At 42.4% G+C, this 24,100-nt stretch overlaps 6 protein-coding genes across 6 annotated transcripts; 4 read left to right on the top strand and 2 right to left on the bottom strand.

Moving 5' to 3' along the window:
* Positions 1-2,551: 2,551 nt before the first annotated feature.
* Bfra_007269 (uncharacterized protein) lies at positions 2,552-5,340 on the top strand (the record flags this gene model as incomplete). Its single annotated transcript, XM_037337643.1, has 2 exons — positions 2,552-4,100; positions 4,151-5,340. The coding sequence occupies 2 exons, from the start codon at positions 2,552-2,554 to the stop codon at positions 5,338-5,340; spliced, it is 2,739 nt and encodes a 912-aa protein (XP_037187023.1).
* Positions 5,341-6,625: 1,285 nt separating this feature from the next.
* Positions 6,626-7,710, top strand: Bfra_007268 (uncharacterized protein; the record flags this gene model as incomplete). The annotated part of the gene is made up of 2 exons (XM_037337642.1): positions 6,626-6,904; positions 6,994-7,710. 2 exons carry the CDS (start codon positions 6,626-6,628, stop codon positions 7,708-7,710), a joined length of 996 nt encoding a protein of 331 aa, XP_037187022.1.
* A 4,203-nt stretch (positions 7,711-11,913) lies between these two features.
* Bfra_007267 (uncharacterized protein) lies at positions 11,914-12,358 on the top strand (the record flags this gene model as incomplete). The annotated part of the gene is made up of 2 exons (XM_037337641.1): positions 11,914-11,933; positions 11,995-12,358. The coding sequence occupies 2 exons, from the start codon at positions 11,914-11,916 to the stop codon at positions 12,356-12,358; spliced, it is 384 nt and encodes a 127-aa protein (XP_037187021.1).
* Positions 12,359-12,972: 614 nt separating this feature from the next.
* On the bottom strand, positions 12,973-14,493 carry Bfra_007266 (putative cytochrome p450 alkane hydroxylase protein; the record flags this gene model as incomplete). The annotated part of the gene is made up of 3 exons (XM_037337640.1): positions 12,973-13,388; positions 13,600-13,948; positions 14,029-14,493. The coding sequence occupies 3 exons, from the start codon at positions 14,491-14,493 to the stop codon at positions 12,973-12,975; spliced, it is 1,230 nt and encodes a 409-aa protein (XP_037187020.1).
* A 2,511-nt stretch (positions 14,494-17,004) lies between these two features.
* Positions 17,005-22,508, top strand: Bfra_007265 (uncharacterized protein; the record flags this gene model as incomplete). The annotated part of the gene is made up of 16 exons (XM_037337639.1): positions 17,005-17,818; positions 17,881-17,933; positions 17,986-18,520; positions 18,591-18,790; positions 18,843-18,985; positions 19,042-19,411; positions 19,471-19,543; positions 19,600-19,658; positions 19,705-19,714; positions 19,779-19,985; positions 20,057-20,159; positions 20,213-20,304; positions 20,362-20,684; positions 20,975-21,023; positions 21,815-22,303; positions 22,369-22,508. 16 exons carry the CDS (start codon positions 17,005-17,007, stop codon positions 22,506-22,508), a joined length of 3,660 nt encoding a protein of 1,219 aa, XP_037187019.1.
* A 911-nt stretch (positions 22,509-23,419) lies between these two features.
* Bfra_007264 (uncharacterized protein) lies at positions 23,420-24,036 on the bottom strand (the record flags this gene model as incomplete). The annotated part of the gene is made up of 2 exons (XM_037337638.1): positions 23,420-23,895; positions 23,967-24,036. 2 exons carry the CDS (start codon positions 24,034-24,036, stop codon positions 23,420-23,422), a joined length of 546 nt encoding a protein of 181 aa, XP_037187018.1.
* Between the last annotated feature and the right edge of the window lie 64 nt (positions 24,037-24,100).

Below are 24,100 nucleotides of genomic sequence, written 5' to 3'. Positions count from 1 at the left end.
GGATAGTGTGAGTGTATATGAGTGCCAGTAGTTAGTAGTTGTCCCGAAGAGTCGATTATTCCGCTCGCATTTGTCTCTGTTGTGTTGTGTTGTGTTGTGTTGCTATTTCTACCCTCCTTGCTTGTTCCTGGATTCGCCCGTTTCCCGTGCGGCCGTTGCCCACAGGCTAAAAGGAGATGACAGGAGCTGGAGTGCTTTGGTGTTTGGTATCGAAATAGGTTGGTACCTAAGATAATGCATCATGATAAGGAAGGTGTAACTATGTAAGACGAATGGTAAAAGCGGCCACGAATATTACACTCTTCCAGGTATCCAATTGGTTGTTTGTCCGAAGCAAATACCGTAACGTACAAAAAGAAATACTGCTGCTTTGACATTTCACACTCTTCTAGAACAAATGATCAACTAAAACAACTAAACCATCTAAATCAACTAATAAGACCTCAAAATATACTTAGGTATGGCGTCGACTTAGCTTTTAACCCACCAATGAAATCGAGATACAGAAGCTAAATCTACGACATTTCTTTTACTCCCTGCAAATATGGTGACTCGCAGAAAACTCTCGAGACCTCTTTGACGACCTGTAAACAAAAAAACCTTTCCAAGAATTCAGGTCTGATCAATAACCACGGTCCCTTGCAACTGGAACCTTTCCTTTTTCAACTCCACGGAGTGTTGTTGTTTCCTCCCAAATGTCTTTTCCATCACCTTGCATAAGCAGGGGACAGATTTTGTATGGCGAGAGACATAGCCCTTATCCATGGATCAAATGGTATGGGTCATGGATAATTCGGGGAACAAGGTATAGAGAGTTTGTCCAGATTGAAGGCCTTTCTGCAAGATTCATGCTCGTCAGCCAGTCAAATCATCACATTGAAGGGTCGAATAGAGTACTTTGAATGTCTACCCTGCACGGCACTGTTTTCTCTGCACTGCTGTCCATACCAAGTACTTCGTCTATGTACTGCGTGCCCCCATTCCCCTCATTTATACGAAGAAGATATAGCATGTACCCTTAGGAAGAGCGCCCCAAATTTGTTAATTACCAGGTTCTCATCAGGGGAGTAGATATTGATCGAACCATTTCCTTCGCTGACCGGTGCGAACAATTTGGTGTGATTCGAGAAGAATATCGTAGATCCTTCCTTCCTATTTGTCGAAGCGTTTCCCAAATCACAACTTCCTTTCTCAACGCCTTTCTCGATTCGAACTCGAACTCGAACTCGAATTCGACTCAATTCGATTTCCTGTGGCTTCATTTCATTGTCGATAACTTTCTTTAAATTCATAACCCAAGCCTTGCGCTTCAGCATTGCTTGATCGACCGAGGGGCTCGAAGCTCATTTTTTTTTTGGATATAATAGGCTGGCGATAGGATCTCGATTCTGAAACGACCAAAGAATACCTACCTACTACAAGCTTCGAAAGCTTCCTTCCACATACAGTCAAATTCCCTCGTCAAAATAAATACTGGCACCCAATCTTTCCACTTCTACCCAGAGAGACTGGCTTCTCCCACAATAAGCAGGTTTGAAGATCAGAACGTTTGAGGTCGACGAAGGGATTTATACATTTTCTCTTCGACTTCAGGAAGCTATCGGGGATATCGGGAGAGAAGAAAGAATAATTCAGGGAAGGCTTCATACCAATTCAAGGATCCACGCAGGCTTGCGAAACACCAAATGTATGTGAACGATTTCAACATATTCGATGATTGCCCGTAGTGTGCCGTAGTAAGGAATTTTCGGGCTTTTGGTTTAGCTGTGACGACCTCGTTGCATCGGATCATTCTCACATCTCATACTGTTGTGACTTTTCTCAATTGATCACTAAGGCACACTATCTATTTGAAGTTTCTTTTTAGCCAAAAGCCCTTGAGAGTTGATACCGAGACCATCTTGTATCTTGCCCTATGGCCCCTCTTCGTCTCCAGTCAATCTTTTGCCCCTGGTTCTATTGTGCTCTCTTGCTTTCATTGCGCGCAGGTCATTTGTCGCTGGCGATAGTTACTAATTGATTGTGCTTGAGTAGTTGACACTCTCTAAGATTGCTACAGTGCACATTCAACTTTACAGATTGCCTTGATTGGCCTTTTCATTCACTACATACGAATCACCTTCGAGCTTTGATATGCGAAAGTATACATCGGTCCAATAGATATTCAATCCCTTCTTTATCTTCATTAACGGTTCCCAGTGAACCGAAATTACGCTCTTTAGCAATCTTGTATTCCTTCTAACATCAAGGTTCGTCCTCAACATCTTTCAAAAAGGAAAAGAAAAGAAAATCGGCACGTAAACTCAATCGCCGGCTGAAAATTTCATTGTGGCGCGGCATATCCTAGGAAAAGCTATTGGTTATTTGCAGGGTGGTGGGAAAAGAAACCTATTCAAGTGCAAAAATTATAATCTCAACGGAACGGCTTCATGCAGATACGAACGAAATAAATACACGGAAGAACCCGAGTGATTGGATATTGGTCCGAATTTGCGGATACCTCAATATCATTTCACCATTGGTAGTACGAACGGTTTAATATCTCTATCAGATGAGTCAACAACAATGGGATGCGCCGACAAGGGGTGGATCGGTGAAGAGGGCAAGAGAAAGAGCGGCAGCAGGTAGGCCTACCGAATCGATACCTGCACCAAGACCTTATGATCCTTCATCGCCGAGCAATATTCCAAGTCCACCACGAGCAAAATTTCAAAATCCACCAGGAATGTTCAAGAATGGTGGTCAGAGTGCAGTTGGCCTGGCGATTTCTCGACCTACCCAAGTACCACAATGGCCATTAATGGGAACAAATCCTGGTCCAGATTCTCAGCAGTATCAACCTCCTCCTAATCGCGGCCCACCTCCTCAGAGACCACCGAGACCTAGTCATGTACCTTCAATCCTTGATTCGTCCAGAATACAAGATATTACCCCAACCTTTCAATACCAACCACAACCACCTCCACAACCACAAAATTTACACCCACCACCACAAACACGTGGCTCGCCACGAAATCGAGACGATGAATTTGATCAAAATTACCAATCATTACAATCGCCCCTGTCATCATCACGTCCTTCGACTGTTTCATCAGTTGGTACAATACCCGACTTTCCTGTTCCCGTACCAGCCATCCCACAATCGGCAAGGAGAAGTGCTAATCTAGGACCACCACCAACTTCCCGAAGAGGCGCCTCGTCATATTATTCCCAAGCTTCTTTCGTCTCCCCAATCCCGGAGGTGTCAGAGGGCATGGGCCTCAGTCCACGAACACTCCCAGGTTCACATAGTTCATATGCATCAAGTGCAGCTATACCCTCGAGTTGGGGACCAGAATCGCCTGGCTATTATCGATCGGATGAGGATGATGACGATTATGAAGATGATAGAAGGTTCGATGCAGTATCAGAAGGTCGGGAATCTCGAGGATCGGATGACAACGACGATCGAGGATTGATTAGAAGTGCTAGTATTGGCAAGCGAGCGAGGCCGTCCATGATCGTGACCCGATCCTCAGGTCAAATTGACCCAGCACGACTTGCTGCAATGCCTATGCCGCCATCCGACAACAAGAGACTGGGCCCAACACCATTACAAAAATCAATGCTCAGTCCCGCAGAAGCTCAAAGATCAACACAATGGCCAATGCCAGGAAATCCAAATTCACCTTTAGCTAGTGGCACTGGCCTTATTGATCCTACCCCAACAAGCTCTGACGAATCAGTTCCAACCGTCGCTATGGCTGTAACGACTGATCTACCTTCACGAGATGGAACAAAGAGCCCGGGTGCAAGCGCTATGCTCGGGGCATATCAAGCAGCAAGTGCATTACCTAGTGACTCAATTAGGACTAAGTCGCCCTTTGCAAACGAGGGAGGACCTTTTAGCAGGCTATCAGCAATCCGTCGACCACCACGTCTCAATATTGATGCGGTAAGGGATGCAGAGGCAAGAGGTAGTTTGACAAGTTTACCGGATCTAATTAGGAGAGCAACAAGATTGGCGTCAATGATGGATCGCGGTAAAAGACCAGGAAGCCGAATGGGTCTTGATGATTTTCCAAGTGACAGAGACTTTCCCAGCGAGAAAGAAATTGAACGTAAGTGGTGATCGTGCCTCTATTACAATCCAAGCTCTAACATATCTCAGTTTCTCCCAACTATGACAGACGAGGTTCTACCCTCTCCGGAATGTTATCAGCATTTCCACCTCCCGGTCGTGAAACACCTGCCCGCGATGCTCCACGACCTTTATCGATGTGGCCAGAATACGATCCAAATGATCCGAAATCTGTCGCACCTGGAAAGAAACAAAGAAAGTGCTGTGGTTTACCTTGCTGGGGGTTCATTGTCGTTTTAATAATTCTACTCATAATAATTGCGGCCGCCGTCGTCGTACCTCTTAAATTTCTCGTAATTGACAAACCCTCCACAAGTACCACTGCAACCGCAACTACTGTACAAAGCTGTACTGCAAACACTTCGACTGCTTGTAAGAACGGCGGCACCTCTTTCGTTGACAATGGTATTTGTACTTGTTTGTGCATAGATGGATTTACAGGTAGCACATGCGCAGTCTCAGGATCTGCGGGCTGCACAACAACGTCATCAAGCACTACCACAAACACTACCATTGGCGACTCGATACCCCGACTCATTTCGGCTGCTCAAACCAACTTTTCGATCCCCTTGTTTGAAAACACAATTCTAGCAAGATTCAACAAAGGAAATTTGAGTTGTGCGTCGGAAAATTCTCTAGTCACTTTTGATGGAAGTGATGAAAGAATGGGAGATGCGAGTGCCGAAGTGACGTCTACCACAGACAAGAAGGTGAAGAAGAATGCGCAGCCAGACCCCACAGATGTTGAGATTCGAGCAATTGCAAGTCCAGACTCCACTTTCATATCAACAAATATCATCTCAGTAGACTCTTCCACTACTCAAGCAACACCTACTTCCTCTCAATCTCAGGCCACTCAAACTGTATCAGCAGCATCGGCCTCTGTTGATTCACCTTCTACAACTTCCTCTCCAACCACAACAGGAACTGCATCCGTAACTTTGACAACCTCAACTATTGACCCAACAGCCGTCTTCACTATTACCGAGGAGGTGCTAGATTTTGCAAGAGTCACAGTCCTTTTTGTTCTGCAGCAAGAGAACTTGGATAATGCAGTATCCGCACAAGGAGAATTGCAAAAGTTTTTTAATCAACAAAGCTCCGAGAACTTATCTGCAATGAATGTTTCGATGGGAGGCGGTAATACTGTTAATTTGGTGGAATTCAAAGTAGATCTGGGTAATGGAACAGTGGGTCAAAAGAACACGGTCTCAAAATAATTGTGCTTAGCTGGTTGTTCGATCAGATTCAAAGTACAAAGGCAGTGACTCGGGGAGGTGACAGGTTATGGGGTTAGAAGGAAGGTAACGAAGTTTTGTATATCAACTGTAGCGATTAGTAACTGCTCTGCTTTTATGGATACCCAAAATGCGGAGATAGTGTGGGTGGATAACGAGGAATTTGTACATAGAATCGAACATCTTTTTTCGAAAACTCTTTCGTTAACTACGGTTTCTTTATGGCTTGTATGAATATAATGTCTCTTGTATTTTACTTTCTTTTTCAAACTTCTATTTCGATGCAAAGTGGGTCTGATTCGAGAGATGGGTTTCATTGGAGAAGGATTTGTGGTCGTGTTCTCTGAGCAGATCCGACCTTTAAGAGAGGTTTCCTAGCCTTTTCTATACTCATTTTAGGCGATCTTTGGGTGCTCGTGATTTGGTATTGTGTGTCTGAGCGTGAACGTGAAAGGGAACAAGGGCGTCATGCAGAAGAAGAAATGGGGAAATTGTGAACTTGTGAAGCCGGATGGGCGGCATAATGGCATACAGAGTGAAGACGAGGTGACTGAAAGACTACATATAGCGTGGGTGGGACGCCGATTTTGATGACTGAGAGAGGAGAGGAGTGGAAGGGAAGAAAAGGAAATAAAGATGGGAGGGCTTTCTTGGAACTATTTCAAGGATGTAGTAGTGCTAGCGAAGTGGAAATTGGTGGAGGAGAGAGAGAGAAGCGAGCAGGTGATGAAATATAGATGTTGATGAAAAGAAATTGATACCCTTACTTTAGCTATCTACTTCAATGTTTCATGCGTTCTTGTGAGGAAATCAGTAGCTTTCTATTTGCTATGAAAAAGTCGTGATTGCCGAGTGAAGTGTTGGAGAATTTATGATTAGATTTCTACCTGTTCTGCCACTGTAGACATGCAGTTGTATATAGGGGAGTGATATGATCTCGTATTCTTGCTGAAATTTAGCTAAGGATGGCAGATCAAGTTTGAACCTTTTGCCTGGGGAACGAAAAAGTGGAAATTTCAGGTATTAATTGGAAGGTGTTCACTAGAGCGGGGCAGTCCCTCTGTTCTGTTAGAAGATCCATTTGAAGTCATACAGCCTTCTCATATTCACTGACCGGAATTTAAGAAAACCAAAGAATCAAACAAAAGACCGAGCTCCAGCTGCCGTAGCGTACATGTTATAAGCTCCTACCAACCCTCGATAATCCCATCACAAACACTTTTTTTTCAGAACCCCTACACACAGTACATTCCACAAAACAGTCAAAATGTCTTTCCACGGTAGGAACTCATCCTCACACAAGGAGCCACAAGCTGATGGCAGTCAAGCCAAAGACACCAACCTCGACCAAGCATCATCTGGACCGTCAGTGATGATGGGCGAAGAATCAAAGGACAAAAACCCGACCGAAGGTAAACCAGCCAAGAAAAAGAGAGAACGAAAGCATCGTCAAGGATTTTACAATCGTGATCGGAGAATATATGGAGTTCAGCGTGCGTTTGGATTCTGGGAAGCTCCAGGTCGCGAAGGCGCAGAGCAAGATGCAGCAAGTATGCAATCCATTTTTAACATGAATTCTATTCCATACTGATGAAAGACTGCTAATTGAACAAAGATGAATCCAATTATGAATAGACATCCAATTCCGAATGGGATTCCGATGCACCATACCCTCCTCCACAGATTAAGAATTGCAACCTCCGCGACTACAACATCCCTGTCAATGATAAGACTCCCATGGAAAATCTCGGACTAGAGAAATTCATACTTACAGCGACTAAAGATATCCTTACAAGCTCATGCATTTCTTGGTTGCGAAAATATCATCCTAATTTGGTAGCTAAGGAAGGATGGGGTGATCGCGGAAAAAGTTCTTTGGAGCTGTACCATGAAATGTTCGAATCTTCGGCTGAGATAAAAGATAACACTTTACAACTCGTCGAAGGAGAGACTGCAGAAACCTTCCTCACACTTCTCAAGAAAGTGCGACAGATTAGACACTGTGTCTTTCGTCGCGGCCGTTGCATCGATATGCCCATCATCATCGTCGAACTCATGCTACAGGGTGCGATACGACTTACGAGAATGGTAGGAGGAACAGAGAGCCTGTCGATGCTAGAGAAGTTCCGCAGTCGACTTGCTCGGGAGATGGCTTTGAATGAGGATGTAAAGGTTGCATCGGACAGATTAAAGCCAATGTTTAAGAAAGAAGAACTTGATATGGATAATGAGATTCAGGTTCGCGTGATTAGAGCAGAGCGAGTTAAGCTTGATGATGCTATTGCGCAGAAGAAGCGCAGACTTGAGGTTATTGATAATCAGTTTGCGGATGAAGTGGAGAGTGGGCTCTAGGTTGCACATGGTTCTTGATATGACAATGATATGTTCTTTTCGGCCGGCTGAAAGAAAGATTACATGAGTGCTTTCTGAATGGGGATCAGTTATCTGATATGATAGATACATTTCTGTCATGTCAAGCTGTGGAACAGCATATTGATCAGTACATCAATCTTGATGCTTATTTGCCAACTATATCATTTTAGAACGTGCATTCAAAGTGATCTATCTCATTTTCTTGCATAGATCTCAGTCAAAGCAACAAACGTTCATCTTTCGAAGGAAGATTCAATGCATGTATGAAGAGAAAAGTGCTGGTGAAACAACCCCGTAACGCATTCGATGAAAATAAGTATTAGATTGTGCTATTTTCCCCCGAGCCAGCGACTCCGGATACTCCAATTAGATCTTTTCTCCTCCAGATTTCGCTGTATCGAGATGTTGAAGAATAAAATTGAATGAAGTCAAATTTGATGAAATTTAACGAATCGTCTAATGTCGCTATATCATGAAGACCCACTATTAGAGCCCCAGTCCGAATATTAGCTAGTGTAGCGAGCTGCTGACTAAGAATTATCTCCTCAACGACATCCAACACAGGTTCTAGAGAGCTTGCGCGCCTTGTGAACTTTTTTGGTCGAGGCCGACCAGAACCACTACTGTATTGCTGTTACTTGATCTTCATTGGTCTATCAAAAGTGCCGTCAATCTTCTTTGACACATTTCTCTCAAATTGGAACGTTTCTAGGCGAAGGATTGGGAAGAACTCACGACTATCCGATTCACTACACCTCTCGATTACCTAACCCAGGAAAAAAAAAGCAGAGAATACTCAACCACTTGTAACTCCTCATTTGAGCGTAGAAAAATGTATAAAAAAATAAATTGGCAAAAGAGTGGTGAAGAAGAAGGGGATTAAATTCAGGGGAGTAAGAAGAGACCTGCGACGGTGACCTCGTCGACGAGGTCCCGGAGGAGTTGTCAATGTCAACCTGACCGTTCGGCCAGGGTGACAGACCCGTAATAGCGCACGAATGACCAATTCTTGTTTCAGTATATAAACACTAGCACCTGACTATTCAAATGCATCGTATAACTGCCTGGTAATAAGAGGTAACAAGCATCGCATTTTCATCAGGCTCTCTATATTGAGAAAAACTATTCTATGATATAATTGATATTTTCATACATTAATTTGGTATAGCATATCTCAAACATGCATAAGTTTAACGATAATCGTGATATATTTGACTTGTTATCTTACATCCAAGAAGATAGCCATCACATATAGACAATCACCTCCCCCCCCCTCCCCGACAATCCAGGGAACTTATTATGCATGAATATCAAGGTTGTAATTTTAAATATTGGAGATTGTTCTGGCAGGTCGATCGTAAAGAGAAAATATTTTAGCTACTCATATTCGTGTTTGGTTAATTTGAGAGAATAGACAACTCAGGATCAAAGTGTAATGAAGCGATTTATACCCTGCTATGCACCTAAGCAAGAAAGTAGTCTCTCCCAATGTCATTTGGTATAGATTGGATGTAATTTTATCCTGCTGTGACAATGATCCGCCCAGGACTTTCCCATAAGAATTTGATTGCCAATCAGCGGTACTTGTCGCTCGAGCCAGTTATATAACACTCTCTCCACATCATCTCCTCCCATGACTTGAGTAGACTACTTGATGATCACTCTCTCCGACTGAAAAATGTCAAGTTCTCTATCCTTCTCTAACTCTATATTTGTCCTTTTATTTTCGCGCCATTTGCTATTAATTTTTTTACATTGTTTTGATAATTCCGCTTCAAGATGGTCATTCGTTGTTTTGCTGCTGTTTGACTTCGAGTTCTTCTTGAGGAATCTCCACCGAACCGTGCCATTCTTGGAGAGATGTCGATGTGTTAACAGCGGCCAGATAAAGATAAAGTAGGTAAAAAACAAGAGTTAATTTGAACAGAACGAAAGTTGAATCCCTTTTTTCATACTGAATCAGAGGCTAGATAATGTAGCTAGGTATCTGAAAGGGTACTCATCAGACCTTTGGATTTTCAATATGGGATAGAAAGTTGCTATGGCTACATGTAAAATTTGACCCCAAGTTTATGTCTCCAAAAGAATAAAAGTATATCATGTAAGACTATATAAGTACATGCATCGCTCATTTATGTACTTCAACGGCTCTTTTGAATGATTGTCTGTGCAAAACAACCATCGAAGATCATGCCATCGAATGAGTGATATCCGACCTTCTATCACACTAAAAGTCCAAAGGTTGTGAAGAGGTCGATGAGTAGTTTTAAAATGTCTTACTTTCGATATTTTAGTCGTTGACATTTAAAAAGTTCCTTGTAATAGCAGTTCATTGACAGACATGCTTGAAGACAGGCAAGCACGTAAGAGATTAAGGAAGTGTTTGCGTCATCAATGTCATGAAATTAAAAGTATATTCGTAGCGAATCATATTACTTTTCATCATTTTTTGTTGTTTCGAGATCTTGAGATGAAATTATATATCAGAGCTTTTATGTGAAATGAGCTCTACCACTATCGCCTCGCTAATATAGTATGTTGAATAATAACCCAGATAGTCATTTGATATACGAGCTTTTTCGTGAAAGGTCCAAAGGTGTACATTGCGCAAGCATGAGGCTTAGTAGCAGCCCAATCTGCCATAAAGGTTAAGCACAAGGTTAGATCATAATCTAATCACACTAAAAGTTTAGACAAAAAAATCATAATCTTAATCTGATGATCTTCTGACTCTTTCTCATCAGCCAAGGTATCCATGTTTTGCTGTATGTATCAGCCGCGACTTCAACTGATATGAGCTATGAAGAAAAGTATTAATATCAATAGCATTAGATAATGATGATTAAGCCTGTTAGAAAAATGTGAAAACTTGCTATAAGATAGTCGCTTAATAAGTATACGTATTGAAATTAGTCACTTGTTCCCACGCCAAAACAAAATCAGACACCTAGCCGGTTTTGCAAGTTGTTCGCACATCATCGAATCAAAAAGACACCTTAAGAAAATTGCTTTGCTGTCCTTTCATCGGCCGCTCACGGGTTAGCCATACCTCAAGCCTTTGGTTTTCTTGAAAGACGTCCTCTTCCTTACTATACCAAGCACCAACCAATTCTCATACATTTGTTTACTTGTTCAATATATTCTCAAAATCATTCTTCACTATTCTTTCTCCACAATCGACTGGACACCCGAAGTCACACAAGAGCATTGACTCACGACATCGCCATCTATGGATCCTCTCACCCTTTTCCATTCTTCTATTCATTCATTGAACACTCTTCTTCACCAATCTTTTTGGCTATTTTTCTCTTTTTCAGTCATTATTTCCGTATTGACTCGGTTAATTGATGAGGCCCATAATTTTGACAGGTTTCTTCTGTTGGATTGGAGCCTCGAAGAGTTCTGAATGGATGATGATAATCATTTCGAGTGCAAATCTTGCTCTGATCAAGTAACAGACAGGTGAGATTAAATAGCCGCTACTTTACAACATCTATTCTAACAAATCTGGCAAGCCTTCTATCTCATGAGTCAGTGAATACGGCTGATAAGGTCAAATGAGGCTGGAATATTGAAACACTGTATAGAGGTCTTGAACAATAATAATGGATCGAATCACAATCTAGATGAGGGCAAATCTGTTAAATAGGATGCCAACCAAAAAATTATCGGACAGACTCTGGCTCTACAGGAAAAGATAAAAGTAGAGGGCGCACAGCTCTTCAACCCCAGGTAAAAGTGAAGGTTCGAGCAAGCTGACGTCGATATAGTGAGTGTCTCTATCTGGCGTGTTGCCCTACATACACAAAGCTATATCAACTAAGGTATTACTGATTGAGAGATTAAGTGCTCGAGAACGCTTCTTCTGTATCACAAATTATGTATTCATAATAATCTCTGTTTCCTCTACGAGATATCAACTTTCATAAGTGCGGAAACAGAGATAGTGAATTGATTCAGCCTTTTACGTTACGGTGGATTCAATCACATTCTTTCCAAGAATATTGATTCGAAAATTTTCTTACCAACATCCCTTGCTACGAGATTTGACATAAAAACAAAAAGCTTGCCTTCGCCCAGGCCATCCTCTCTTTCCATATGAAAAGGATCCTACAAAAAGTCCTCAACTGGCAAACGATCATAGATCTGGATAAACAAATTAATCTACCACAAAAAGACATCATGTCTAACGGTGGGGTCGGGTTGGTTTCTCATCTTTATCTCCGAATGAAGCTTGTGCTAACGCTAACTTACCTATCATAGTAGAGAATCTGGCACAAACAGATTCTTCATTTCGAATCCTCCCACTGTCTCCAAGCGTGCTACCTCAAAGAACACCACACCAACGGAAGATCTCGCTGTCATCATCAAAAATCAAGAAGCCAACATCAATGATCTCAATCTTCGTCTTGACAAAATGGAGCAGAAAATTAAGAATATCGAAGGGATCTTGACGAGGGTAGATGCTATTGAGCATGCCGTCAAAGGCGTTGGAGACGAGTCGGGACAACCGGCAGATGGAAATACACATGTTGCCCCAAGACATCAAAAGTCTGCGGGTGCTCTCAAAAAGCAAGAGAATATGTATCGTGCGCTTGGCATCAAACCTCCTGCAAGTAGCTCCTAGATTTTGGAAGGTATGGTATAGGGACGTGATGTCAAGGAAGGTATCGCGCAGAGGGAACGGAAGCGAGGTAAGCTAGAATATATAGCAGCGTGCATTTGCCGAAAAATCTACCGGTACAATCTTGCGCAAGTACTACAGTTCGTAAAGCTGCAGGAAGGGATAGTGTTTCACTTTTGAGATAATCTCATTTCCAATGAATCAAAAAGGCTACCATTAGCATTTCTAGTAATCATAACCCAAAATCTTAGGTTGCATGTCAGACTTCTCTCGGTTCTTCTAATTTGTGTCATCTGGAACTGAATGGCGATCTGCTCTTAAAGCTTAAAATTAGTGCTAAATCTTCTTCCAAGTGCCAAAAGGAAATTGCCCCCTTTGCATCTGCTTACGTGTACTATATCGTCCAGATATATCGTCCAGATATATCGAATCAATAATCTATCGAGCTTGCCCTCCCCCGTAAGAAATTTCGGACATAAATCCAAGGCACGAATGTATTACGGCATTGAAGAAATCGAAACCCTACTTTTCTTTGAGCCACAAGTGCGGCATTTCTGAGTATCCTACAAAAATTGCAGGCCAAAAATTTGAAGAACCTCTAAAACAATCCTATCGTGCTACCTCAATCCTACTTTCACACCATTTTTACTCTCCATAGATAACTTAATACCTGCAGCAAACTTCTTCTCCAGATCCCTATTCTCCATAGTTTTAAATTCTTGCATAAATCGAACCACCAAATAAGAAACTTCGCTTAAGGCCATCTGTTGCGCTGGAAAAACCCTACCACCCCCAAGAAAAGGTATATATTCCCATGTTGCTCGCAGATTTTCCCATCTCTCAGGACGAAAATCCATTGCATTTTCTCCCCAGATATCTCGGTCTTTGTGTAGTGCGTGAAAAACTATTCTAATTTCCGTACCTGGACGAACCAGAATGGGACTTTGACCATCAGGTCCACCTCCTCTTGGAAATACACAATCCTTACCACATGTTCGGATACTGAGACCTGCTGGAGCAAGGAGACGAAGACCTAGATCATTAGTCTATTGTTACGAATATAAATGGAATGCTATACTAACTTTAATTGACTACGAACTTAAGATACTTCATCGACTTTAGCAGGTCGAATGTTATGGGCGCATCATCTATACTGATAACTTCCTCGCGCAACTTCATTCAGACATCTGGGTGACGTGCTAAATGAAAGAATATGAAGCCAGTTGCACTAGAAGTAGAATCACGAGCTGGAAGAAATAGGTTCAACATTTGATTTCTAAGTTTCGTTTTATCCTTTGTTTTCTTGACGAGCTCATCCAGATACACATAGTTGCCTGACGAGACTTCTTTAACGGTTTTCTCCGATGACCGCTGCCTGTCGATAGCCATTTCAACGTATCTGTCAATAGAAGCATGGACATAAGATATGTCTTTTCTCAACTGTGTATCACGCCCACGGATGAAAATCAATCTGCTAAGAAACATACGAGTGTGTAGACCTATCAAAGATTTATCAAATATCGAGATAAAACCTTCCGTAGAACCATCCTTTGTACCAGCAAGAAGGGAGTCTTGTGATACCCCGAAGAGGAACTCAGTTGTTCTATCTAAAAACGGCATCGAAAATCAATGTTTCAGCAATTGACCCTTTGAATTTCAGCATTAATGCTTACTATTCTTTTCAAAAGTGGTTGAATATCAACCGTTGAGCCATCTCGGGGTATCAATTCCAGCAAACGATTCGCATGTTTCTCAAGTGATGGGATGACGGAAAATCCGACCCCAAAGAATATTTGCTTTGCGACGCTTCTGTGATAAGCCCATGATTGACCGTCCGCGGTGAAAATACCGTCATGCATTAAAGGCTCTACTACCGGTATCCGGGACGGTGCAACGCCAAACTTTTCCGAGCTGTTTGCTAGAACTTTTTGGATCACCAAGGGATCCATGGTGTTAATGACTGTTGTTACCCAAGAGTTTGATTGAAATGTTTTGCCATGTGTAGTGAAGAGCCCTTCAACCGTCGCAAGCATGCTTCCATTGTGCATGGCCTTCGCTAATGCAACAAACATATCGATGCTGAAAAAAGGATCTTTATGAGCATATTTCTTCGGAGTAGCGCATCCATTTGCCAGCATCGCATTACGATAAGAAAAGCGACGATGTATTGCACGTACGGTGAACTACAATGCAACTATCTCTATTATCCATGATGTACCATTGACGGGAGTCCACATCGCTCATAGTAAGTTAGAAGAGAATGTGATGTTTGGCTCCCAAATCTGAGGAGGTAGGCAAATACTGTGAGAAAGAAAAAATCAAACTCTGGGGAGGAAGAATTGAAGGAGCAGAGAGAAAAACAAGCTTGGATGCTTCAGAATGTTTGATGGGTGTGACAACAACATAGAGCAACATGCACGTATCGGGATGCGCATGCAGACTTTTCTTAGAGTTAATCTCAATCCTTGATTGTCCCTCCAAATAGGAAAGTGTATATATAAACTAATATTTATCAACTTACACGAAATCATTGCATCCAGTCCAAGATCAAATCTCATGGTTCAAAAATTTGCCCCCAACATAATTTTCTGCTGCACTGTGGAATCGGAGGAGCACAGAAATGGCAGGTGATAAAGTACGATACTATCAATATAAACTAGCTGAAAATCATCTTGGTGAATGTGTGTTCGTTATCAAAGTGTACTCTAATTGTGCGTCATATATACTATGGTGAAAGTGTGATAAGGCGGAATAATTCTGAATGGTTCTCAGCGCCAGTGGTGGCCTCTATACCCCACATTAAATTTGCCGAGAAAGCTTTCCGAATGCGATCTCGCTATGGGTACCGATATCCAGTATGCGAGTCTCTTTTGAGAATCTAATCTTCATATTTTTATCCGGGCGATTGCTGAGCAGCTGACAAGTGATTCGTTCATGGTTGGGGATATTATCTTCGGCTTGAGATATCCATCCGCAAGCTGACTATGATTTCTATCAGTATTCCTTACTACCTAGACACTCCCAGTAATTTCCAACTGTGATGGCAGTTTTCCTGCGCTAACAAAATGGTAAATTTGGAACAGAAATACGCACTTCTTGAAAATGAAATGGAAAGCGAACGTGAATCTCAGGGTTCTGATCACTCATCACTCAAGACAACACACAAGACAAGGAGCACAATACCTTTCGCTGGATGGACGCTGTTCTGGGTTCTGAATTGTGTAAATCTAGGCATTTTAGTGTTTCAGACTCATCGATAAACTAGAGAAACTCGAACGGACTGAATTTGGTGAGCCGAGCCACTGCATTCTTAGTAACGAACACCAATCTGGTGCCAGCTGGTCTCAAGCGTGATACCTTTTGGTCAGTCTACGGTCCTTTCGATAACGGAAGTGACTCTGACGCTACCGAAAAATAATGAGAGAAGATCAGTAATTTACCTTTTGGTGTGATTGCCCTGTCTGATTCTTATGTTGAAGAGAAGCGTCTTCATAAAGCTCAAAGACTTTCATGGGATGATTCGAAATGGATTGACATTTGTTACTGCCTGCCTTCCAACAGTCAATTGTAACTTCTGGGATCACAAAACTCTTTGAGAACCCTATGTCAACGACTCTAGGTCCTTTCTCACTCCACTTCCGTTCCACAAACAAGGGATCTTCCGCGAAGGAATTCGAAGTACCAATAAATACTATGAAATGGATCAGACATCATTTGCAGCCAAAGCTTTGAACGGGGGAGCAGTCTGGAGAAGGGAAGCAAATTTCAGAACCGAAAAACATTTCACGGGAGATATAGAAGCCGCAAGATTGCGCCCATAGTTATTTGCGAAAAGATTGTGAAGCTTTGGACGATACTTACTGTGAATTTTGGATGATTTCCTCTTTGCGGTCAAACTCTCTGTACATAAGCGCAAGGAAAAGAAATATCACTGGGAAATTGTTGCTTTCGGTGTGATATATTCTCTTTTGAAATGTAAGATTACTCAGTCCTTTGGACGCGCGTTAGTCTAGTAGATTTGAAACAGTTGAACGATTCTCTGAAATTGGCTTCAATTTTTAATGTGTGGTCCATCACTAAAAAGGGTGATCAGCACCAAATTGGAGGGAGTCATCAAGCAAACTAGCGTTTGCAAGGCTGCATACAAAGGCGGATAGCCATGTTTGGCTTATTCCTAAGACCGCTCAAAATTGTGGTCCAGAGAGAAATTTCGAGTTCAAGCAAAAGGTTTCAACGAGTGGCATGTATTTACTTGTTTTATGTTCTGCTGATAGATTGAAGATAAATTGAAAAGGCCTCAGTGATTCTGGGGATTTCCGGCATGGTGAAGGTTCACATGGCTTCATCTCGAAGTATGAGAACACTATGGTAAATGATTCCTCAACAATTCAAGTGGCTCCAAGTACCAACAGTTTGTTCTAATTATAGACCCCTGTATTGTAGCATTCAACGACGATCTGCCTCGCTCATGGGAGGGGTAAGCGAGTTCTCATTGGCTAGAATATTCCAAAGCTGCATTCTTGAAACTGATGCAGAACAAGGCACATGGTATGCATCTTTAACCATTTTTAACCATATGAGGTTGCTGCTTCCGCCTGATGTTCTTCTTCTTTTTCCTCGCGTTGTTATCCTGATGGTTAGAAGCAGCAATGACTTCTTCCAATTCACCAAATCTCCTCTCTCCACGTAAGATTCTACCGCTTCCTAGTAGATCACGAAACAGACAGACGTCAAAAAGCAGGCAAAGTTCGGACCCCAGATCTTCCTCTAGTGGTGAGGTGGACGAACATGCTGCAACACCAGAGTGTTCAGAAGATGAGCCCACAGCTGCAGGCCATCGGATTGAAAGAAGCAACAGCCCAAAATCGCAAGTTGGTCCCGTATCTGACACAACCCTATTTGCATCAAGAGTTCGTAAAGAGAGCGCTGTAATTCCCAAAACTTTGGAGAGAGAACAAAGCCAAGATACACCAACTCGAAACGCAAATTTAAAGCCCGTTGCGACACCAGATCATGAATTACCCCAGCCTCTACATACACTAGTAACAGAAGAAAAAATCACAATCAGCAATGGCTCAGAAAATCTCCCTGAAGTCGTGGAAGATTCTCACTATAGATTTTCCTCTGATGGCATTGAAGTGCGGGGTACTAGTCCGCAAATCAGCCACTCCCGAAGATCGTCCGAAGGTACATCTGCTGATAGCGAATCATCAACCGAAGACGCAAAATACACGGTTGAAGACGAAGAGGCACCAGTCGAACCCTATTTCACCAAAGAATTTCAGTCCATTCTTGGAAGAAGCTATGATATTGCAATTCAAGTGGCCGATGAACTGGAAAAACTAGAGAAAGTCTTTGGAGGAGATGTAAATTTTCGAAGACTATTGAATGATTCAAAAGGACTGAGCAAACGCGATATATCGAGTACTAGGACCATTGCTATACTAGGTGCATCAGGGGAGGGTAAGCCTAAAAATTCCCTCTGATTTTGTATTATGATAGATCAAACGCTGATTTCGTTACAGGAAAGAGTAGTCTGATCAACTCGCTTCTACATATGACAGAGCTAGCTAGGACTGTGAGTTCACTTCAGACCACTGGTTTGGAGTAAATATTAATCAATACCTCAGAGTGATGAAGGTTCTGCTTGTACTTCCGTTGTCACAGAGTACAGGCAAAAGAAAAATAGCACCCTCGAACCGTTTTCAATCGAGGTAGAGTATCTTTCCACTCCAGAGCGTCAAGAGATGGTAGAAGAGTTGCTGTGGAGTTATCGACAGCTATTTTTCCCAGATTCAGATAATGAAGGCAATGCGCTTGATTCTGATGAAAAGGAACGTACCGAAAGAGAATCCGCAGTGGCATGGTCGGCTCTTGAGGCATTGTTTAGCCAACAAGAGGAGTTCGATGTCAGTTTCCTGAGCGACAAGTCGAAAGGTTCATTTGAGAGGATCAAGAGCAAATTGTTAGAATGGATGCAGAAGATAGAATTTCCTGCAGACGATGAGTCTGGTTTATGGACAGCTAGTGCGCATACTTCTGATGAATGTCAAGAACTAACTAGTGTCTTCATGGAGGATAAGCTTTGGCCATTCACTAAGATCATTCGGGTCTACCTTGACGCTGAAGTGCTGAAAACAGGCGTTGTCCTCGCCGATTTGCCAGGTATAACCATTGTTACTGTTTGTTGCGACTGGCTGACGAATCCCTATAGGTCTACAAGATACTAATTTAGCGCGTGTTCGAGCAACACAGAAGTACTTGCAGAGTTGTGATCATGTCTTCATCGCAACCAAAATTTCCAGAGCAATTACTGATACAACCCTAAAGTCAGCATTATATAGTGAGCTCAAACGCCATGTTCCGCTTGCGTGGGAGGAATCGGGAGGCACCAATATCAATTTCAAATTGGCTGTTATATGCACAAGGTCAGATGTATGTACTTATGTAGAGCTGGAAAATTCTTATTTTAACTTATTCTCCATAGGATATCAACCCAAAGACAGCAAAGAGGACTTTCGTTGGTAATGGAAAAGAGATATCTTTGATTGACATGAACTCGATTGACAAAGATATCGAGAACGCGAAGCGCAAGGGTGACAAAAGCCTAAAAGAAACCCTCGAACGAAAGTGAGGCTTGCTTTGCTCCCTCTTCAAATGTGCCACTTATTTCTAACAATCGATAGAAAGTTGTGGCTTTTTATCGAAGCTCGAAACCGCCACGTTACCAAGGGACTTCAAGCCGCGTATCGACAAAAGACTATCAACGGGCATCTAGATGTCTTTTGTATCTCAAACACAACATATGAGGAATATGTAGAGGATAAGGACAATGAAATGATCCAAAAGAGTGGTATTCCAGAACTTCGTCGCTTTTGTCGAAAGATAACTGCTAGTGCTCAACTTCTGCAGGCACTGCATTTCATGCGATCAAGGCTACCAAGTCTATTAAATTCAATTACGCTGTGGTTGGATTCCGTTCAAGCAGTCTCTCAAGTACAGGATGATGGTAGAGGAACGTTGGTCTTGGACTGCTACGAGCGTTCCAGAAAAGAGGTGAGTGATAAAAAGAGCAAAAGAACTCTTGTATGTGCAATTTCTCTAAACATCAATAGGCAACTGAGTCAATCACGAAATATCATAGGGAATTCAGAAATGCCTTACAAAAGGACATGCTTGGTTTCTTTAGTGGGTTACTGTTTGCCTATTGATTTGATTACTGTACTAAAAAGAATTCAAAAAAGATAGGGAAAGTATACAGTGGGAGGTTGCTGCGAAAAAGAGGGCGGAAGAATGGGCTGAAGTAAGCGATTCAAATGCTCTTTCGAAAACATTCTGACAAAAGATAGTGGCATCATCGTATGATCTCTTAGATTTTGTACCCTCACCCAAAAAGGCGACTAATGTGTTTTGAGTTCAATAGAATCATACAATGCGTGGTGTAGAAACAACGGAGAGCACACCACTGTTGCGCGGGGTTATAAAAATTGGAACGCGGAAATTCTCGAAAGAATGAGGGTGGAGCTTGAAACGAAATGGGATCTTCTTGAAGAGAAGATCCCAATAAATTTGGAGAGCCTCCTACAAGAGGTCAAAGATCAACTTCAAAATTTGGAGACTCATATCGAAGGTAGGATATCTCAATATACCAATGAGTTGAACTGCCATGAATGTCACACAAAGCTGACAGCGCTGAAATAGGGCAAGGTAGATCAGCTCCAACGCAGTATGGGATTGACTTTCGTATACAAGACTTAGAATACAATTTCGGTCTCATACAACAGGAATTTGAGAGAGGATTAAGGTATTGCATTGTTCCCATACTTTTTTTATCAGTTTTCCTAACTTTCTCTACAGAACAATTCGACAACACGTTGAAGATCCAAATGCTTCGTCGTTTGTCGTTGCTGAAATGATGTCAGCTTATCGTAAAGCCGGAAGCGAAGGAGGTTAGTCATTGTCACTCACCCAAGCAACTGACCCCTCCCGTAGTAATTCAAAAGTAGGCAAAGGCATGAAGGTGCGGCAAATATCGATTATCACGAATCAAGTCAATGGCGGCACAATGTTCCCTAACATTTCTGCCAAAATGCGTCAAGAAGCAGTCACCTTGATTGACTATGAATTCAACAAGCTCAAACTGGAATTGCACGAGACTTTTAATTTGATACATAAAGACATTGATATGGCGATTGCTAAGAGACCGCAGTCCCAGCAATCTGCTGCTACGACCGAAGGTAAAGATTTGGTCGTAAGACTTGCAAAAAGGCTCAATAACTTGAGATTGAAGTATCATGAGATTCTTCGTGATCAGGAGAGTGAAGTGGGAGTTTGAGGAGACAGTATCAACTGTTTCATGGTAGTTAGTGGTCGAATTCTAGTAATTCATGTAGCTATGTTGTTGGACTCGAAGTGGCGAAATCTGAGCCACGTGAATCTATCTTTAATGTTTCATTTCTATTCAAATAACCTTTCTGATTGTCTAGCTTGAGTGGTACTGTTGATCCCTATTTACTTTGCCTCCTGATCATTATTCTTAATCCTTCTAGTTGAATGTGATCTTAGCAGTGAAACTAAACGTCACAAAACCATAAAACTCAATACACATTGTGAGCTCAGGCAGCGATTCGTGGCCTTTGGCGAAAGCTTCGTTCTATGAAGATACCAAGTGGGAAGCCAGGGATAAAATTCCACTGTGTTTTTTATATTTGAAATTTCACTTGAACTTCGTAGAATCTTAAAACTGTTGCATCCAACACCTGACGTTGGAAAACGAGATCATGCACGGCCATTCGCGTAGATTCAGGAGTGGAAATCCAGTAGTGCTCGAGTAAATTGCCTAAAGACGAGAAATTCCCGAGTAAAATCAAGTTCAATAAACATTCGCTGTGGAGATCAATAAAAGCAAAATACACTGGCCTTCAAGTAGCTCCATATCTGGCCTATTAACCATCATAAACCAAGCTAGTAATGGTTATCCAGATTTGTACCCAGCTTGCGCCGTACCTTGGAAAACCAGAGAGTGTCCCCCGCAACTATATGGTGTGCAAGGTCAATTACCCTCGCCGTGGTACGGCCCTGATACAATACAGCTGCGCAAATATGCTTTGAAGAATCTTTATCATTTCAAGCTGTATCAAAATCATATATATATATATCTCATGGAATAATGCTTTTCTAACACCACAAGATCAAGCAGAAGTTCCTTCGTAGTAAGATTTGATCTCGTGAAGAACGCTCCCTGAGCCATATATTCAAAGTTCCCACAGAATAACCAATATATTAGTCCAAGTAAGTCTCCGAACATCATACGACAGACGACGAGTGATTTGTATCATGGCTTTGAAACAAACTCGATAGCAGAATGAAACAAACAGCTCCAATCCGGGACCTTGGTTAGTCCTCCGTAATCACAAATTCCAGTGGAAAGAGAAAGTCAAACTAAACGTGGAAACACAGGAAACCAACTGCTGATCGAAACACTTGCACCCGGAACTACAAGTTTCTCAATAAACGCTAGAGATGAGAGACATATAACTCTCGACGAGTCAGACAGCCTTCGAACAGATCGACCAGGCCTTGAAAGATATCAATTAAATCGGGATGCAGCCATCGGAGGCCACTCGTATGACTTCGCCGAGCTGTATATGGAGCATCGCGAGTGGCAGGAACAGGCGAAGAAAGTCAACCAACGGCTCAATGAGTACATTTGGCAGACTACAAATCTGCGCGAAGATACAAAGCTCATGGATGAGACACATGCTTTGATAAAGCTAGTCGAATCGTTGATACGCGAACGAGATGAGCGAGGTATCAAATTCGAAATTGCTTTGCATGCTAGAAAATTAGCAGACGAGGAGGATGCAGAATTGATGGAAAGCGATATTAGTTCTTTGGATACTCCAGTGGAAGAGGAGCCAAGAACAAATATCGCTACTGCAGATATGGGTACATGAGCTCCTCATAATTCCCCAATCTAAACTTTTCAGCGATAGCTAATGTGTCCTTGACAGTGGAGTGGTTTCAAACGATCTCTGAACTTTGGGAGGAGGATAGACAGACGGTTGCGAGCATCCACGACGCATATCATGCTGTTCGCAACGGAGAATATCCTAACATTCGAGAAGCATTGGAGGATGCAGTCAGCTTATAATACTGGCTCGGATCATGGCCATGATGTCTTCGGGTTGTAAACTAGAGAGCAATCGAGAGGCTAGACACGCTTGTAGACTGAACGTTGTCTTTAAGATACTTGTTGGCAAGCACGAAGAAGGGGTATCATAATCGTTATTAGGGTGGTGCAACAAAAATGGAGGAATAGCGCCTTGAGATCCGGCTAATCGTCCTGTATCATTTAGAGTTCGAATCTATTTCAAACCTAATAAACATTTCAATCATGATTAATCAAGCAAAGTTTCTGCCCCCGTTCGTACTTGACCCCCAATTCCCCTCACATCGGCGTGATTAAGAAATTTGCGTTCTCCCATTTGACCTCCCCATAATGAACTGAACGCAGCCATGCAAATCTTCGAATGTAACTTGTCGTTCAAACAATGCACGCTAGTGCTGGATTCACTCTATTCGTGCATCTTGAGCGACGTGATTTCTGTTCTTCTCCTTAAAACGAGTAATGAGGCAAGATCACACTTGAATGCTACAATCCATCAAGAAGGCATGCTATCAGCAAGCTCCGGGCCAGTATATAAGCCAGGAGTACAAGCCAAACAAGAACTGGAAAAAAAAGTCGAGGTAGGATGACCCACCCCTTCGTGCAGAGACACAACTTAAAGTCAAATCTCTAAAGGTATAGGAACAGTGCCCCTTGAGTGTACCGTTCTATATTCAGTCGTACATTACGTTCCAAGCCTTATTCATGTACATTTTGTTTTGGTATCTAACGCCAGTCCATTCAAGTATTCCTTATCGTTGCGCCTGTTTGTAATGCGCCGTAACTCCATAGTTAAACTCCATACCCAAACAATCCAACAGCATTCGGTTGGGCTGCAGGATTCATCCTCTTGATCGCGATACGTGCATTCAATCCAATCCAATCCAATCCATCATTCAAATGTAGGAAACGGAAACTTCCAGCACACTAACCCTCCTGACCCTACTCTCACTCTCCCCCATATCGTCATCCTTATTGTCAATTCCCACAATATCATCAACAGTCGCTACACTCTTTGTCCTGATTACCACTCTCACACCTTCTTGTTGCTGCCACCAATGCGCCAACATTAATGTTTTCTCAATTGCTTTCCCCGTTCCTTTCATTACGACTTCTTCGCCGTTGCCGCTGCCTGGTTTCCTTTCCATCCTACTTGTTTTAATGCCTTCTTCGATTTCTCTCATCAACTCCCTGTCTGTACTAGGCAAAACTGTAGGTCCGGCACGAAACTCTGCGCCATCTAGGTATTTACGGACTCGTTTCACGATGGCGATGAATTGCGATTTATCAGAGACGTAGACGACTTTCTCAGAAGAAGAGCGGGGTGACGCGATTGCGGGGTGCAGAAGGGGTCGCTTTTGGATTCTTTGGTCTGCGCACACGAATTAGCATCAATCAAAAACAAGGGAACCAAGGGAACCAAGGGAATCAAGAGAATCTCACTCTTTCCTATTCTTGGCAGCTTAGGTTTCTTGTCGTCCTTAGAGGAAAGTGAAGGTAGTGTACGAGCCATTTCTGTGCCGGCCACGATGCGGCTCTGGTTTTGGTTTTGGTTGCGATTGTTTATCCACAATTTG

Source organism: Botrytis fragariae (genome assembly GCF_013461495.1).
Source record: "Botrytis fragariae strain BVB16 chromosome Unknown tig00000795, whole genome shotgun sequence".
NCBI classification, from domain to species: domain Eukaryota; kingdom Fungi; phylum Ascomycota; class Leotiomycetes; order Helotiales; family Sclerotiniaceae; genus Botrytis; species Botrytis fragariae.
The sequence above is the reverse complement of the archived record's forward strand: the minus strand, read 5'-3'. Positions and strand labels throughout refer to the sequence as shown.